Source organism: Rhea americana, unplaced genomic scaffold (assembly GCF_003343005.1).
Source record: "Rhea americana isolate MKP2758 unplaced genomic scaffold, rheAme1 scaffold_185, whole genome shotgun sequence".
NCBI lineage: Eukaryota > Metazoa > Chordata > Aves > Rheiformes > Rheidae > Rhea > Rhea americana.
Window position 1 is genome coordinate 1,533,245 of NW_028185983.1, and position 18,623 is coordinate 1,551,867.

The following is an 18,623-nucleotide window of genomic DNA, read 5'->3' on the forward strand; positions in this document are numbered from 1 at the left end:
CAAAGCCTTGCTTATGCTATGTAGCCWTCTAGGATTTTTAACTCCTTATCTGTGAATAATTTTCAGCATAATAAATGATTCACACAGCTATTTGTACCTCTCTATTCCATTTTATAGAATAGAAAACTCAGTGTTTTTCATTTGATCTTTGTCAATTACAGTTCTGATTTTAATCAAAATTTGATTAAATGGAAATGTATATATACAAATATATATGTGTATATATGTGTGTGTGTGTGTATATATATATATAAAAGCTAATGTCCTGAAATTTAGTGCATTAAACATGTGAATGATGGTGGGCACATAAGAGCTAGACTCTTCTGTAGTTTATTATAACCTAACTGGATGCCCTCTCTAATTCTGTGTATAGAGCTCTGCTGAGCTTGTTTTGTCAGAATCAGTAGAGTGGATGATTTAATACAATGAAATAGGGAAAGAAAATAATTTTCATTAATGTTCTCATGATTTTTCACACACTTATGCTGTTAAAAAGGATAAAAGAGAATCCATATGTTGGATCTAAAGAAGCAAAATGGAATCCATTTCTGTAAGATACCGGAAACATTAAATCTCTGAGTCTTAGAATGGATATTTATAGGCACTGTAGAAAGTAAGTCCTTGATATTTCTTTCCACCCCCATATCTATAAAATAGATTGCTACAGAAGGATATAACAACTGGAAAGCAAATTTGGTCTCAATTTATTAGCTTAAACACATAATTTCATTATCAGACTGACAATAATAATGGATGAATGGAAAAATAATGGAACGAATGCTGTTGTATTTCATTATTCCATATGAAGTATAATGTAACATTGCAGGATGAACGATGACATGTCTCTACAATTGTCTTAAGCAGTAGACCAGGAGAAATATATGGAGAAACTAAAACACATTATGCCTCTGAAAGCATGAATGGAGAATGTTACTTGACCCTTTGAAAAAAAATATGAACCTCACAATAAATTTAAGATAGGTCTGAGATTAGTCACATCTTAGAAAATACTGGATGCTAATGTTTTCTTAGCAATCTGTTCATCCAGAAGTTCTCTCCTTCACACACAGCAAATGCTTAGCTTTTTAGGAAGTGCTAAACACTGTATTTTTAATTAAGTATTTAATTTCTGTATCCTGACACTACACCTTCTTCCCTATAACCCTTTTCTTATAATCATGAAGTGAAGTGTGTTTTTTTTTTTTTTTTTGAATTAATGCTTGTAGAATGCCTGCAGCTGAGATTTATTGGGAATATGGGATAATGTTGTTTTACTATAAATTAATTACTTTAAATCTTTGACACACAAAGCATTAGAGAAAGAAATTATGTATACATGTTGACAGTACTTGCCTAAAATCCTCAAGATCGGTAGCTAATGGTTTGATGTTACTAGCATGTTGCATCTAGAATATTGTATTCTGGAACAATGTTGAATATTACAAACTTATTATTATGCTGCTAAATGAACAGGCCAAAAAGTAAAATTTTCTCTTAAATGTCARTTGATAAATTGCTTCAAATGGCCTCTTGTCATATGCAAAGTTCATCCTGTCCATGTTGTCTTAAACCTTGGTAGCCTTTTTTTCTTTTCTTTTTTTTTTAAAGAAACATACAGCTTAAACCTTGATAATGAAAACTGTGCTCCTGTCAAACACATGATTGAAAAGTCAGTTGCAGGTTTTCTCCTTAAAGCAGAGATGTTAGTGCAGAATGAAATCAGCCCGTGACAGTTCTTTGAGGGGAGCAGGGATTGCCTTCCTCCTCCTTGCTCCTGGTGTTGTCCCAGAGCAGCCTGAGGGCACCGACCATTTAGGAATATTGCCGGGCTCATACTTTCTGTTATGGTGGTTTTTAACTGGTGGCCACTGTTAGAACAGTCCAACTTAAAACAGCAGAGTACTGACATAAGTGATTCTGCTGCTGGAGGGCAATGGTTTACATTACTTTTATTTAATGGCACCTTGCTTTTCAGTGTGTGAAGCCTCCTGAAGCTAGTGAGGTTTGAGACTGTCGATGCTCTCCTGAAATGCTTGAATGTTGTGAGTGCTGGTTACTGGTTTGTCTGCTAGAAACAGAAGCGAACCACTGATAGGAGTTTCTCCAAAGCTCAACTTCATGTTTGTATCGAGAAGAAAATATATTCTTCCCTAAAGTATGCAAAGTATTTAAGGTAAAGGGAGGAGCTCCAAAAGTAACAAAAGAAAAGGATAGCCAAGTTTCTGTGGGGAGTACACTAGAAGAAGTACAAGTTTCTGGCATTTTGAACCTAATTTAATCTTTGTTCTGATCATTTGTTTTATCTCGTTTTCAGTTCCTGATCTAAAGGCAATCTACTTTTTCCTGATCTGCCTTTATTATGTAGTGAAATTCAGAGCCAGAATAAATCGAGTTTCGTAACAGGAATGTGGTTCTTTTTGCTCATCTTTCCTATAGGATGCTATTAAAAACACCTTTCTATTTAATCTTGGAGTGACGCTGCAGTTGGCATTTGCTGCAGCTCTTAGAATTGGTTCACAGAATTCATTATTTGCATTTTAAAAGCTGCTCTTTCTAAAGAAATCTGTAGCTGAATGGTATGTGCGTGTTTGGGGGCAGCACTGGCCGGGATGTTCCAAACTGCGTTGTCAGCTGCCAGATTTGGAGCACTTTTTCAGGTTTCAAGTAAATCCTCTGCATGATCAGGCAAAAGAAAGAAARGGGGGGGGGGGGAAGAAAGGATGTGAAACAAGAGTGTCTTTCAAGGGAGTGCTGAGCTCGCTCTCACTCCAGGGTGCTGTTATTAAAGGATTTTAATGTTACCAGATTAACAGCCGCCGATGATCTCTTGAGCCCGAGATCCCTGATAAAAACGGGAATGCTGGCGGTGTGCAGAGATCAGAGCGTGCGCCCTGCTCGTCGCTGCTCCAGGAGCGGCTCAGGCACATAATTGAAAATTTTAATAGGCAGCATCTGCTGAGGATTTTCGCTCGCCCCTATTCCCTTCCCCCTYCCTCCCCCCCGAATTACGGGACCTGGGGAGCGCTTGGCGCCGCGCCGCGCCGCCGGGAGGCTCGAGGACCTCCCGCACAGCCGCGGCTGACAGGGGGCTGTTTTCACTCGAATGCAAATTTCCCTTTGGCTGCGGTTCAGGGGAAGCGGCCGCCCCTTTGGCAGCTCCTCCCTTGCCCTCCTTTTCCTTTTGTGCCTCGTAAATAAGCAAGAAGCAAGTTGCCTCTCACTGAGGCGCCGCGGCTGCCGGGCTGGGGGAGCGCGCCCGGCGGGGGCGCCCCGCTGGGCCGCGCCGGGCCGGGCCGGGCGAGGCATTTCGCCCCTGGGAGGGGACGGCCGGCAGCTGCGGCCGTCTGAGCTGAAAAGCGGCGGCGCTCGGTGCAGCGCGTTGGTTTCGAGGGCTTTGTCCGTCTGGCGGCGGCAGCAGCGAAATGTGGGCGCTGTTTGAAGCCGCCGCGGTACCTCTCCCAGGACGGACCTTGACTGCATCTCTATGAGGAAAGTTACCAAATTAAAACCCTTTCAGTAACTTGAGCTACTTTATATATATATATAAATGCAGAATAAAAGTTTGGGTGGCTTTTACTGTTTCCTTTCAATCTTCCGGCGTAATAGTTAAATGGTGTAACTATCGGTATGTCCGAGCAGTGCGGAGCCGGAGACTCCTTTAAGCAGTTGCGTGTCAGCCGCGTAGCCGGGCACCAACTTCGCAGGTTAAAAAAAAAAATACTAAAAAAAACAAAACAAAAAAAAAAAACAGCTGTTAGTGGTTGGAACTTGAGCTGGTAACCGGTTTTCCCTGAAAGGATAGAAATGCGTTAGCAGCTTACAGAACACGAGTCTCCCAGCGCTGGAGGCGCTCGGCTGGAGCCTTATTAAGGTCGCGGAAAGGCGGCGTGCCGCCCCCGGGGCGAGGGGGAGGCGGAGCGGGGCGCGGAGCCGCGCTGCCGCTGCTGACGCCTCTCTCTGCCTTTGCTTCCCCGCAGCCGGGCACGAGCAGCCGCGGAGCCCACGCGGGCGGGCCGGAGCCGCCGCCGCCGCCCGCCGCCGCCGCCTCGCAGCCGCGGGAGCCCTTCGCGCCCAGCCATGGCAGCGCCTTCCACCTGCCCGAGCCGCAGCACGCCGCCGCCCTCTACTACTGCAGCTCCACGCTGCCCGCGCCGCGGGTGAGCTCGCCGCTCTCCATGCAGCAGGTGGGCTCCCCCACCAAGCTGCAGCGCGCCGCCGAGGCCGCCGCCTACGGCACGGCGCAGCGCGGCTCCTCCCCCAAGCAGTCCCCCAGCCGCCTGGCCAAGTCCTACAGCACCAGCTCGCCCATCAACATCGTGGTCTCCTCGGCTGGCCTCTCGCCGTCCCCCATCCGCGTGACCTCGCCGCCCACCATCCAGTCCAACATCTCCTCCTCTCCTATCCATCAGCTAAGCTCCACCATCGGCACTTACGCTACCCTGTCTCCTACCAAGCGGCTGGTTCACACGTCGGATCAGTACAGCAAGCACTCCCAGGAACTGTATGCCACCGCCACCCTGCAGAGACCCGGCTCGCTAGCAGGTAACCGAGCCCGGAGCTCCGCCCTCGGGCTTCTCGGGTTTTACTGGCTGCTGGTAACGTTGTCCCAGTATAGCGTTGCCCTGTTTGCACCGGGAACGTGGGGCGTTGGGGTTTTGTTGTTGTTTTGTTGTTGTTGTTGTTTTTGTGAGGAAAGCGCACCGCTGGAAACTGCTCTGGCCTTTCACCAGACCCGCGCTGCGAATTCGTCTCAGAAGTTGTCTGGTGCAAACAGCCCGTCTAAATCGCAGCCTTGCCATGTACGGCGTGGGAATTCCGGCAGCGCCGGGGTTGAAATGGTTGCGGATTGAGCAAGGGACATCAAGCAGTTAGGCAGATTAAAGAACGTGGTGGGTTTGACAGAAAACCGATTTATGACAGTCCTGGTTTTAAATCAATCCGTAGTAAGTGGGAAACCCCGCTTCCGGGGAGAGGGAAGGCCTCCCCCCACACACTCTATTTGGAGTCCTTTGATCTTTCTGCTGCCAGGTAAATCTTCTCTTTCAGAGATTAAAGGACATCAGGCTCTAGGCACCGCTTTCTTTATTCTTACCCAGAATTTTGGTAGGGGATGTGTTGCTATACTGAGTGCTTTCTCTACTGTGATCAAAAGTTGAAAGCCTTGTACAGAAAATTGCTCTTTCCCAGGTTTACAAGGTGTTCTGCTACATTTAACAAGTTCTGGATCGCTCGGCAGAAACTTCTGTTGTACCAAATCCTACTTAAGTTATAGGTAGCAGTTATTTGGCCCTGAGTACTTGAGGGAATAAGCTGTTATAGCAGGTCTAATTTCTCTGTAACCATAGACTTTGAACAAATCCTGGAACTGAGATACCAGTGTTCTGGTCTCTAAGGCATCTCTCTGCTAAACTGAACATCTTTCAGTGGTGATTTTTTTTTTTTTTGTTCTCAGAATTTCCAGTTTCATTGCTATAGTAACAGCTGCTATGCTCATATGTTCTCTTGTCTGACATAAATAGATTTGAAGATAAATAGGATACATAAGGAGGCTTCGCTGTATTTGTCAGGCAGGTACCTAAGTTTCTTACTGAAATTAAAGCCCCATCTCTTCCTCCTATTGCCTATCACCATCCCCTTCACACATTCCAGCGGTTGTTGGCATCAGATACAATCTAGTGTAAGGTATCTAAAAATGCAGATTAGATTAGCTGATAATAAAATATGATCTCAATGTATCTCCTTCTCCTTATAAGAATGATTCAAAAACTTTTTTTTTTTTTTTTTTTTTTTACTTAAAAGAGGGGGAATTGGAAAATCTTCATGTAACGCTATTTTTGAAGTTCAGAATATGCAAAAACATATCGCTTGGGCTGCCTAGATGGTGTCAGAGTAGAGATCTCAGTGCATTTTGATCACTCCTGTTGTAAAATATTCATTAATCCTTTCCCCAATTACAAAGTTTTTACTCAGCGATTACTTTAAGGTAACTTCTTCCCTCTGTGGTCGTGGAGAAGTCATACTATTGGCCACACGCATAAATACTGCCTTTATAGATCAAAGCAGAAACGTCAGATTCCTAAAGACTTTGTATTTTAGGGATTTTTGCAAATTCATGCTATAACAGAAGTTGTTTAAATAGGCATGGTGGGAACTGTCAGTATCAACAGAAAAGAGGGTAATTATATTTAAAATTTGTATACCTGCAGGTATGAATTACCAGTATTCCCTTTATTTTTCTTTTTTCTATTTCCCTAAAGTTTCTGCCATCTGTAGTTCTTATTTCCTTTTATGCAATTTTAGTACTGGCTTTTTTTAATAAGTCATCTTTTATAGCTCAGCAACATTAAAACTGTGCTGATAGTTTAATTGAAGCTTGTTTTGTAGGGCTTAATCACTGCCATAATGATTCTGTAGTGTTAAATAGAGAAGTTGTCCTACGCTAGAGCCAAGTCATAAAGTGAATTTGAACCTTTTTAGGCTGGTTGGCCAGTAGTCRTTATGCATGCACTCCTAATGGTGTTTTCTACTTTGATCTGGGTGAAAGTTAAGAGACTGGCATTTTTTTCCCCATTTTCTTAGATTTCTTTTAAATAAAAGCTTTTTATTGGATTTTTTTCTACATCTTACGTGACTTAAGTGTTTCTCCCCCTACCTCTTAGGACCCATTTTGACAAGTTGTTGGTCACTAGTTAGTTGCTTGGATCAAACAAATGCTTATAGATTATATACCTTTAGGAAATTCCTGGTGTATTTTTACTTGTATTTTAATGTAGCAATCAGTCATTTGACCTTGATAATAATTAAATAAAATTTAAAGCAAAATGAACTTCTCCAAGTATTGTGCTGATCAGGAGGAAGGTAATGAGTTTCTGAGTTTCTGTATCTCATAGGGATTTGCTTTTAAGGTATGCCAGAAATCTCAGTATCTTATTTATAAGGAATGCATATTCCTGTAAATACAGTAAGTATTAAGTGATAGACATGCTAAGAAGTAGTATTGCTATTGAAAAAGAAAAATATTTCAAAGCAGAAGCGACAGTATGTTAGTAAATACTAGTGGTGACATGCCTTTTAAGTAGTCTTTGAAGGGAGCTTTATCATGTGACCTATTCCTTTGCAAAAGTTTCTTATTGCAGATTTACTTTCAATAGTTTCCATTAACATTCTAGAGCATATTCGTTATGGACTCCCAATCATTCAGGAAGTTATATGTTCRTAAATAGTATTAAGTGCCTGACTAATTTGCAGAATTTTACTGAATTTACTGAAGTCAATGAACTACTTATAGGGTTAAAATTACTGTACACTTTAGAGTTGAACAGGATCAGATGTTATGGATGCTACTAAAATAATCTTCATAACTGTATTTTCAACTTTTTTCTGTAGGCATTTTTACTTGGAATGGTTTGTGATTCTGAGCTTTAAGTATGTTATGTTGTTACAGGAGTTTTCTGTTTATTACTTTAGAAATCAAACCCTTTGGAGAATGAGAGCAAGGAAGTGTATGTTGAAAAGTGAATGTTCAATAAATGGGATTTTTGCCTGTTCACTACATCCTAAGATGTTTGTTTCTTTGGGGGAGGAGGAGGAGTGGAGAATAGTTGTCACATTATACTGACTGATGGTTTGCCTTCTGTGATTAATGTGAAGTTGCATTGGTATGTATATGTCATCACAGGGATGCTGCTGCCCAAAGTAATCCTCCTCTTTTTCCACCCCCTTTCTCCCCAGGAAGAAAAAAATATTTTATAGCAATTACTGTGAATATAAATAATGCATTTGTTTTCTTTTTTTTCTTTCCTTTTTTTTTTTTTGTATGCAAAAGCATGAGACTAGTACTAAGTGAAGGAGCTAACTGAAAGAGGTAACTCTGTCTAACCTCTTATCTCACAGTAAAACAGTATCTCTACAAGGGTTAGATGTTTGATAGATAAGACCTTTAAATGTGATTAGATTTTTTTTTAATTGTAATTGAAAATGTGCAGTGTGAACATAGACTGTCCCAAATTGAATCTGTCTTTATGACTGAATTGAATGACTCTGCTTATATTCAGTTTCCACAGAAGTTAAATATGAAACCAACTGCAGTTATAAAAATGGTGATTCTTAGACTGTATTTTGCAAAAGCTTTTGTAGATTTACTCTTAGCTGAGTAACGATGTCCTCAGAAATGTGTTTAGTCCTTTAGATATACTTGAACTGTTACCATTGGCAGGTGTGCATGTGTATATATGTGTATACACAGGTGTCTTGTTATAATATGATAACAGTGGGTTTTGTTATGATAAAGCTGTTATTTATTCTTAGTTTAGCTACTTCATTGCTCTGATCTACAGTAATGCTTTGGGGAGTAACTTTCAGACCTGCACTGCTCTAAAACTTACACYATAGACTGTTCAAATAGTGATCTTAATTCAGAATGCACAGTTCTGTAAATACGTTGCTGCAGGGCATGGACCGAGCTGCTGAGTGCTGCTTGGAAGGAGGCTCACCAGCTCAGCCCRTCCTGCTTAGAGTGAGAATTACATGGGGCAGAAGAGTACCTGAAAACGGGGATGTTCCAAACTTCTCAGTGTGAAGGCCATCACACGGTTCTGTTCAGGTTGCTATCCCTGTTCCTCTGAAGCAGCTCCTTTTGGCAAGAATCAGATACACAACACTAAACGAGTAGGTTCRATTAGGAAGAATAAGGGGAGAGGAGACAGTGAAAAGGTATTGTTGTGGTTGGTGAGGTGTGACAGAAGAGCAGAGCCGCTCCTGCCTTCCTCCTCACCTTCATTCATGCTTATAGAAGACTAGGGACACATTAGACAACAGAAGGTAATTTTGTGCGTTGCTTTGTTACAAGTAATCCTTAAAAGCTAAAAGGCAAATAGGATTGAAGACTGTATCACACTTTGTCATCTGTATTAAAAGGTTAAGTTTAAGAAATGAGTGTGGATTTGAATCACTTTGTATAATGTTAGGTGAAAAGAATATTTTACAGACGTTTATCATGTAATTTTGATATGTTCCATTGAAACAACAACTGAAATACGCCTCAGACAGTCCTAATACCACTTCTAAAAATATCAGCGCTTAGTCTCATGTTTACAAGCAGAATCTTTCAGGTCTCTCTAAAATCAAAACGCAAAGGCATTTCCTTTCTAAAATAGGACTGATTGTGTGCGTGTGTATTATTACTACTRCATTAACACTGGTTTATAAAAATGTGACATGAGTTAACATATGAAATATGTTTTTTACACTTTATTGTGCAAAGAATTCTAAGTTTATGAGGGTCTTAACTGGTTCCTTCTGCTCCTTCATCTGTCTTGCCTTAGTCTTCTCCCTCTTTACTGAGGATCTTCCTTTGCCCTTTCTCCTTCCATATGCCTTTCATGCATATGATATGTTGCATCCTGGTTTCCTGTTGAGATTTATGGCAGGACTGCTATTTAATGGTGAGTTTTGACATGTTTTAGCATTTTGRTGTTTGCTCATATAGGCACAGATCAGCTTATATGACTGTGTATGAGATAACTTTGAAATATATTACCAGTAGCATGGATTTAGATTACCTTTAAATTGCATGAAAATACTGGATCATCTATTTATCATTAGTTCATTGCCATCTGTAAAAGAAAAAAAGATCTAATAAGTCTAGTAAACCATGCTGTGCTATGCATTTGTGCTAGAGTGGCTGTATTATTGCTTGTGAGCATACATGCATCCACCCCCCTCTCTCATACCTCTACATGGGGGAGAAATAACTCTTGTAGCAGAGTTAGATGCTATTCAAATCGGTGAAGGTGCTAATATGAGTTAAAATCATCCTGTTTGAGAAATATAAAATATATAACAAGTAAAATGTATTTTTTGGACTGTAACAAAACCAGATTACTACTGCTGTTTTTCAGTTCTCAGGTGTAGTCAAGGCTTCTGACAAATTCACTAAATGCATCATCATTCMGCTTCTGAGCCGAGCATTACAGATAGTGAAGGTACAAGCAAAGTGTTAACCCAAAGCCTAGGTAGATCTAAATCACTTCAGAATAGAAACCTTTGTGTGATTTAAAATCAGCTCCTGAGACACAAAGCTGAGCTAATAAAGCAGTGTAGGTGTGAAGTGTACTTGTACGTTGGACAAGTAAGGAAGGAGAATCACTGGATTTTTGGAACACTCAGTTGTTTCCCTTAACTATTTTTCTTTTATTTTTGCAGAATCCTGTGAGTGTTTCTTTTATAAGGAGAATAAAATTGCTTCWTTAATTTCAACCAAAATAGTTTTCAGTTGATTTTTTTTCTCTCAAGGTTTTGTTTGTTTTCATTAGTTGGAAATTTTCTGTATTGGCCTGTCACAGCCTTTACACGAGACATTGTTAATGCCCTTTCATTCTGGGACAGGCAGTACAGACCTGGATTTTTTTTCTCCTCCTTCTACTCTTTTTTGGTTTGAGACACTTCGTTTAAGCCAGCAAGACAAAACACAAGGAGGTTTTGAAGCCTCCAGAAATATTTCTTCATTATTYGCCTTGTCAGATATTAATCAGAGTCTTATAATTAGGTATCCTTTATACATCTTCTYATGCTAAACTCTTTCTATCCTTACKGTAACTTGGAGAGTAGAAGTGTTGATGATGGACTCAAAGTTGATACAAGTGTGCAATGCAGTTCGCCCTTGTTGTGCTGTCAAGTTCACTTTACTTTTCCTTTTTCTTTGCCACTGATTCAGTTCCCACCTATTCCTTCAGTGATACTCAATTATTAATTGTTATGGCTAAAACATTTACAGTGGTTTTCAAGTCCCCATTGGACAAGAGATATGAAATGGACAGTCTTTAGTGATAAAGCAGAAGGAATTAGATTAATGTCTTTGAAGTATCCTATTTATTGCCATGATTTTTGTTCCTATATTTTTCAAATCCAGATTACAGGAAATTGATTTGCTCATGGCAAAAGGAGTGATTGACAAAGCATCAGCTAAAGCAGCTACATCTACATGGATATGTTTTTGAGCCGGTGAGCTGGAGCTTTGATTTACTCTGTCAGCAGATGTTACAGATATGTCTAAACTGGCATTCTGTTCTACACTGGCCATATACTTTCTTTTCAGTTCTTTTTCTTGCAGTTGTAAATCATTGACTTACATTCTGAATGGTCTTGCAAAGGGGGAAGAAATCAAATAAGTATTTCAAAATAGCAAGCCCCTGGGAAAAACAAAACCTGTCTGCAGCTTTGTTGAAAACAGATTTAACTGGTATGAAATTGCAAGTAGTTTAACTGAATGACTGTGAGAAACTGAATTGCAATGGCTTGTTTCTTGATTCTTTGGTAAATATAACATCAACCAAAGATGCTTTTGATTAGCACTCAAACCTTTGCTACAGCTTATAGCCACACAGCTGTGATCATGTGGAATTTCTGCCCTCCGGTCTTGGATGCTGTCAGCACACCTAGAAGGACAGGATTGAAGTGTTGTTCATAAACATGCAAGCCACTTGTTGGAAGTTTTTAAGCATCAGGGAAATTTAAACAGTCTGTGCTTATGTACCTCTGAAGAAAAAATATAGAAAAGAGTTGAAGTTGGCAACTAGCAGAGAGGAATCAGTACTTATAGCAGAAAGATGCTTAATCTGAGGATCTGAAATTCTGTCAATTTTTCTTGGCTACTGACATTCCCACATTATATACAGTTGAGGAGCAGTGTTTTAGAAATCTAACTTTTTAAAACTTTTGTGTAGAGAACTAGAAATATATTAGCCAGTRTTGACACTCAAAATTCATGTAGCTTTTTCTTGCTTATATTCATCCATATGATTTTTAGTATCTGTGGTTGCAGGAATTTGGAGCTATATGAACTGTAATATGTCCAAACTCTTGGGTCTTGTAGGCGTGTTAATGGAGCTGAGTTTTGGCTGTTATGCCTGTTACTGTTCCATTGTCCATCAGATCCAGATGATATCCTCATTTGACTGTTTTCTTTTTCAGTTGCCAAGTGTGTGATTCTGGGTCCTCCCAATGGTCTTTGTCTTTAGACTCGCTTATTTGGAGTAGAAAAGAATGCAGGTGTATGGGGTAGGGAGTATAGGGAAAGGTTGCCTTGAACTTGCATTTCTGATGCTCAGCCTTTAGTGGCGTAGGCAATACTTTAGTGGCATAGAGATACCTACTTGGCCTGTGTGGTCCAAATTGTAGTGAATGTGTTTGTCTTGCTTGCRCACTGGGCCAAGGATGCACATGTGCAAGCTGCAGCTTGTTCATGGTCTGAAATCCTATTTCAAGGCTTTATGCAGTTGCCCGGAAGCATTTGTCGTGAAAGTCTAAATAAAGAGTCACAGGAATCTTCAGTCACCCATACTCCTAATGTGTTTAAGGGAAGTGAGAGCAGGCACTTCACTTTTACTGTAGTGGAAAACCTTATCCTTTCTGGTTGTACACAAACTGTCTGTAGTAGCTGGAGTGTCTGAGGAGACCTAGAAAGTCAACATAGAAGTAGGCAGTAATGTAACAGTGGATTTSTTGGGAAATATAATAGCTTTTTGTTCTGGTGTGCACACACCAGATTTCAAAGCTGTGGTAGTGCCTCAGATCACAAGTAACACCATTAATAATGATAGGAAAAACTGCTGCAAACAGGGGAGCTGAGGAAGGTTCTCTTTATTTAAGGTGGAAAATTGGGTAGGAAGCTCTTTGGGACTACTCATGCAGAGAGGTGCTAAGTGTTCATAGGAGCTGTGGGAAATATATTAGCTCTCTGTGGTGACTGCCAGAAACTAGAGGCCCAAATTCTGTCTGTGAGAGATTGTGGGAGATAAATGAGGTAATTTTGCTCTAACTGTAGGGTCAAACTCAAAGATTGTCTGGATATGGACCCAGAATAGATAGAATACTTTTTGTTTCTACTCTAAGTAGTCTTACAGAGGGCAGAGGGAGACTGCCTAATGATAACGAATTCATGGAACTGTATATTAGTGTAAGTGGGTAGAAGCAAAAGTCAGAATTTAATATACTGAAATCAGAAGGACCAAGTGATGACTAATCTCACAATTATAAGGCATGGCATATGAAACTGCCAGTTGGATGACATAGATCTTAATAAGTACATCAAGCTGCAGTTTGCAGTTTATAACTGAAGAACAGAAAAGTGCCATATTAGTTTGAATACAAGGAGTCTTGAATATCAGGTAACCCTCATTTTTCTAAGGAAAAATTTTACATTCACTTTTCTGTATTTCCCTCTTGCATAGTGTGTGTTTTGCTATACAACCTCTAGCTCCCCCCATCCCTTATCCAGGTGTAAGCCCATTCCTTTTATCAGATAGCCAGCTGTGATGCTGTCAGGCAGTAAAGCCGTTTGATGGTAGGACTGAAGTTATCTCTGGATTTTGTGGCCCTCTTGATACTGGGGAGAGGGAAGAAGCCTCCCCATTTGCATCCTGAAGGTGCCTTCCCTGAACCCACTTCAGCAGGGATGTGGAGATGTTGCTCACCAAAAGGTGTCACAAACTCTTCAAAGGGTTTGCATTAAGGTCCTTGYAGTTTGGTCTGCAAAGGAAGGATGAGCTGAATTCTTTCCTGATATTTTTTCAGTGGGGAGAGGGTGGAGTGGGAGACAACCCTTCTGGTATTTGGGGTTAATAAGCACTTTAGAAAAGGAGGACAAAGTAAAAGAATTATAGACCAGCTAATCACAGTGCTTTGCAAGGTGTTACAAGGGAAATTTATTGAAAGGGTAATGAAAGACACAAAGGTAAATGGATAAYGGGATAATCTGCAGCATGTGTTCACTAAAATTAGATGATACCAGAATAACCTGCTAACTGACCACTTTTTAGGTTATATTGATTGCCTTTCTATCTCCTAGTAGGACTCTCAAGTAGAGCATTTTCTGTAGGAGTGCTTGGGAAGCGCTTGCCTAACCTGGAGATGGTGGTGGATATTCTTACAAGAATTCAGTTGGGCAAGGCAGAATTGGCAGTTTGTCATTCTGCATATGAAATTATTGGAAAGGAAATAATGCTGTTAGTGAAGTTCCTCAAAGAGAACTCTTCAGGCCACTGAAAGTATTTTTTAAATTTTATTATCTAGGCAAAAAAGATCAGGCATATGTCAAGGAAACTTCCTGATAATGCAATATTAAGAAGTATTTTCTGCAGGGAAGATGATCAAATGCTGTGTAAAAAGAGTTTCACAGATCAGAGGAAAGCAACAGAATTGGAGTTGAGGTAATAGCTCAACTAATAGCTTACTTTAAATTAGGTTCTTTACCTAAAAAGAGGAGCAGGAAAATACCTGGGTGACCTGCTTGACTACACTGTGCCTGAGCCATCTATATGAGGATCATAATTGAGTATTTTGTTGCCTTATCACATAACAAGCAGGCTTGTTWTTATACAGCAGACTTTGCCTTTAGGGCTCTGACCAAGGAGCCGTGATGTGTTTGGTATATATTAAGAAACTCTGTGCTAAGTAATGTTCTCAGTGTTCTTCCTTCTTAGTGAAGAATTGAAACTGCTAGCTGTTTTAAAGCAAAAAAGAGCGATTATCGAGGCATGACTGCGCTTCTGACCAAACTTCAAAGTTTCAAGGCTACTGTATTGACATTTCTCATTGCTCTCAGTTTTGATTTGAAGTTCTTGTCGAGCTCGTGTGTCATCCTTGTCTGTGTTGTGCCTYCAGCTGTATTCGACAGGAATCTGAAACCAGTGCTGAACATAACTGAACAGTTGTCTTCAAATTGATCTGTGTCCTGTCTTGCTTAAGATCCCATCCTGAGAATTAGAGAATTCAGTAATTACTATCTTAGCCTGAAATCTCTTTTTCTCTGAAGTTTGCAAGTCCCTGCTTTTCTCAGTCTGCAGTAGGTTTCAGGAATGAGGACAATGAAGAACAGTGACTTATTAGTTAAAAAAATAAATAAATAAATAAAAGAGAGTAAGTCTGATTGACCACAAACTTAACTGCTTTTGTAAAATCGCACAAAGCTTGATTCAAATGTTTTTAGCCAGTCATATGATCTCAGAAGTATGGGTTTCACAGGTTAGACAACCATTTAATGTGGAAATGGTGCTGATTTGCATTTATGAATAATCAAGAACTAATTTGTGGGACAGCTCAAAATCCCTCAAGTGTTTTCTGCCTCTGGACTAAAGTGCGTCACGTTATTCTAGTTGAAACCCACTGTTAAAGTCTTCACAGAAGCTAAAATTTTCCAGTGGTTTATTGTAAACTACTGTGAACACATTTCCTATGTTCCTTACGTTAAGTCTGACTTCTTTTTGCTGGTGACCTCTCTCACCAGTTGTTTCTTGCAGCATTTGTCACGGCCRTTGCTTGGACTCTCTGATTGAGTGGCAGGACTCTTTCCACTTACAGTCCTTTCATTGCCATGCTTTTCAGGGAGAATCTGAATCTATGAGGTTAATACCTCATTGGCCACATTGCAAAACCTTTTTTTTTTTCTGTGACTCTTAATGTTTTAATAAGTTTCTGTAGTAGCTTCCCCTTGCTTTTTCACTTGCTATTTATCATGGAAGGACTTGCATAAGACGTTTCTCTGAGTTTTTGAAAGATTGATACTAAATGCTTAGCTGTTATTACTGTGATTGCTGTATTACTAAATACAATAAATTAAAGAGTGAAAACATTACCATTTTATGAGATATGAATTGTACAACTATTACTGCAGCATAAGCTTTGCTTGTTGACTGCTTGAGCCACACATGATCTCACTGTTAACAGTATTCCCTTTGCTTCTGCATTCAGCAGTTCTTCATTTAGRACAAACCTGTTAGAGTTGCTTTAAACTATAATGATTTTGGTAATAGGTTACTCTTAGGTGTGTTAGCRGAGGTCTTGATCTGTACGTAACATGTGCGACGTAAAAATAACTTGAATAATACTATAACAATCTATTGAACAAAATGCTGTGATTATAGAAGTGGATAGTTCATGATGTGAATTTTTTTTTAACAGACATGACTGAATTCTTTAGTTAGATTGTATTCAAGTGGATTTTTATGTATGAATTCAATAAAACCTCCATGTTTTCACTCTTATATTTTAAATGCAGTGAATTTCAAATGGGTAATGAAAATATGAGTATGTAGTATATTACTGAATGTTCATGGAGATCTGCTCTCTCTTTCTTTYGATACTACGTTCAATACAAAGTCAAAACTGTTTCCTCTAGAATGTCACAAAAACTTTTGCATTTTTTTGTAGTGAACAAAAAAATTCTAGAAATCTAGAATTTGACGAYTGCAAACAAATACTTACAGAAGAGGAAAAAGCCTCTGGGAGGAGAAAATGTTTAATATTCTTTTATGTAGAGTCATCTTTGATAGAATAAGTGCTATCCTATCTGATACTTCTRTCCATTTTCCTAGTGAAACGCAAGTTTGAGTACAAAGTGTTTCAGATAAAATCTCCAAAAAGTAACATTGCTTACATGTTTAATAAAAATARTAATATGCAGTCTCATTGTAAAATGAATTATAAAAGATAAGTTGCAGATACTCTTCTGTTAGCAAACCCCAAGTGTGGTGTCTTGGATTTCAACTGCATGTATTAGTCTGCAACATATATTTGGAAAAGAAATATATGCAATATTCAACATAAATTAATGCTTTTTAAAAGATGCTAGCATGGTCAGGATTCATTGGAACCATTTCTTTGCATTTTAGTTGTCAGCAGGAAAGCTGCCTGTTGGAATTGTGAACACTCACGAATGATAGTGTGYTCAGATCCAAAAAAGAAAAAATCAGGCTGTCCAGTAAAAGCCAGATGGGGAATATTRTAGTTGAATAGACTCCTCATGATCCAAGTGAGTTTTGTTCTCTGGTTTTACAGTTACCAAAGTGCTACACAGGGACTGTTTTCCCTTTTAGAATGGCTATTCTGCAAAGTGCATTCACTAATCARCACGCTTCTTATGCCGATCTTGGGACATTTGTTTCTAGTTGGATTCAAGACTGGATACTCTTTCTGTCCTGTGGGTAAGAAGGAGGTGATTTAGAACAGTTCCCCCTTCCCCCTTCGTTGAATCTGGTGTGAAAACTTGCTCAGTTTAAGGTTGACTGAGCTGATGCTCCGTTTGGGGGAAGGGTTTGCAGTTCTTTGGTTGTAGAGGCTGTGCTTTCCCAGTGTTAAACCCGAGCAGCAAGTGCAGTTTTTACAGGCTGGCGGACTCGTGACAGGGTTGCTTTGTTGGCGGCAGTAGCGCTTTTCAACAAGTGATACTGGCTGCTGGAAGTGATCTCTGGCTCTGTACAGATTGGTGCATTTTTGGATGTTTGGAGTACGCTGCCTCTCGGCAGGCACAGCTGAGATACCAAGGAGTCTCTCTTGGTGCAGCTTTGTGCCCTGGGGCGGAAGGAAGACATGGCAGGGAGCCTCACACACACTGCTGCTGCTGCTATTCCTTTAGCTTTGCAGCTCCCGTTGAGGAGGTGTTGACTGTAGGGTTTTACAAAATATCCTGTAGAGCTTTATATTGCTGCATATTTACTTAGGGGTATCTTAGATTTCCTTTTTTCTCTTTCTGAGTTGAAAGTATTGCCACAGCTGCTGCCTTAGCACAGAGTTCATGTATACGTGGGGCAAGGCAAGTTTTTTTACACTTCAAAACTTAAACCAAACTTTTAATTATCTTTGGCTTTTGGGGTTCTTTTTGTTTCATTTCTGTGTTCTTTTTCTGTTAGTCTGTTAAGGAAAACTTCATAGAAGACTTCTCTGTGTATAAAGGCTTGATATTATTTTCAGTTGTCACAGAGCCGTAGTTACCCAAAGAGCCCTGCTGCTTGGCAACGTCATCCTATTGCTGAGGAACTCGACCTGCAGTCAAAATGGGCAGTGAGGAGGAAAGTTAGAAATGGAGATTTGTATCAGAGGATAGCAAAATCTGTTCCAGTTCATACATAATAATTCGTTCGCTTTTTTTTTTTTTTTGGTGAAACTGGCAGGGTTGAGACGGAGGGAAGAGGCATGGCTTAAGAAAAGGGAGAAAAAAAATGATGTGAACATTCAGGAATTAAAAAAAAATCTTCTAAATGAGGAAAAGTACATAGTTTCTATCTTTTCTGCCCTGATGAAGGCAAGTTATTATTACTGTGTGGTAGCGGTTGGTTTGGAAGAGTTCTTGTTCTTGCTCTTTCTTCAGTGACGTTTCCCTAGATCAGAAATGAAATGGGAATTATCTCCCTGAACTTGTCTGTCACATTTAATCTACTGTTCGTTCCTGACTGTCTTTGCCTCTTATCTTTTTGCTCCCAGTCACACTTCCCTTCTTCCACTAACAATTTATTTTTTTGATAAAATGTTTTAAGCAGGTGAATGTTTTAGAACAGAATGAGGACAGCAGCAGGAAAAAGAAAATGCTTATGAGGGAACACAAATGTGTGGGGTGTTTGTGTTTTTCCTTTTTTTCCTCTCTAGATTTGTACCAATATAGAATTAAAATAAGCGATATGGTATTTTGCAGCAGAAAAGCATCCATGGCTGAAAAAGTGAATGTACAAAACTGAAGAAATTATTTGTACCCTTATTTCTCTTTTATTACATTCTTCACTTAGGAATGCAATTCAATTTCTATGGTTGGTTTAAAAAAAATTAGATGGGATAAAATTGAGCATGAAACTTTT

The 18,623-nt window shown here is 39.8% G+C and overlaps 1 protein-coding gene across 3 annotated transcripts in view; it reads left to right on the forward strand.

Moving 5' to 3' along the window:
* Nucleotides 1-18,623, forward strand: part of CTNND2 (catenin delta 2) — a 655,980-nt gene that overhangs the window by 365,952 nt on the left and 271,405 nt on the right. For all 3 annotated transcript variants that reach the window (XM_085302090.1, XM_085302091.1, XM_085302092.1), the window contains one exon: nucleotides 3,978-4,542. In XM_085302090.1, coding sequence (XP_085158216.1) covers nucleotides 3,978-4,542 — 565 coding nt within the window. The remainder of the gene's footprint in view (nucleotides 1-3,977; nucleotides 4,543-18,623) is intronic.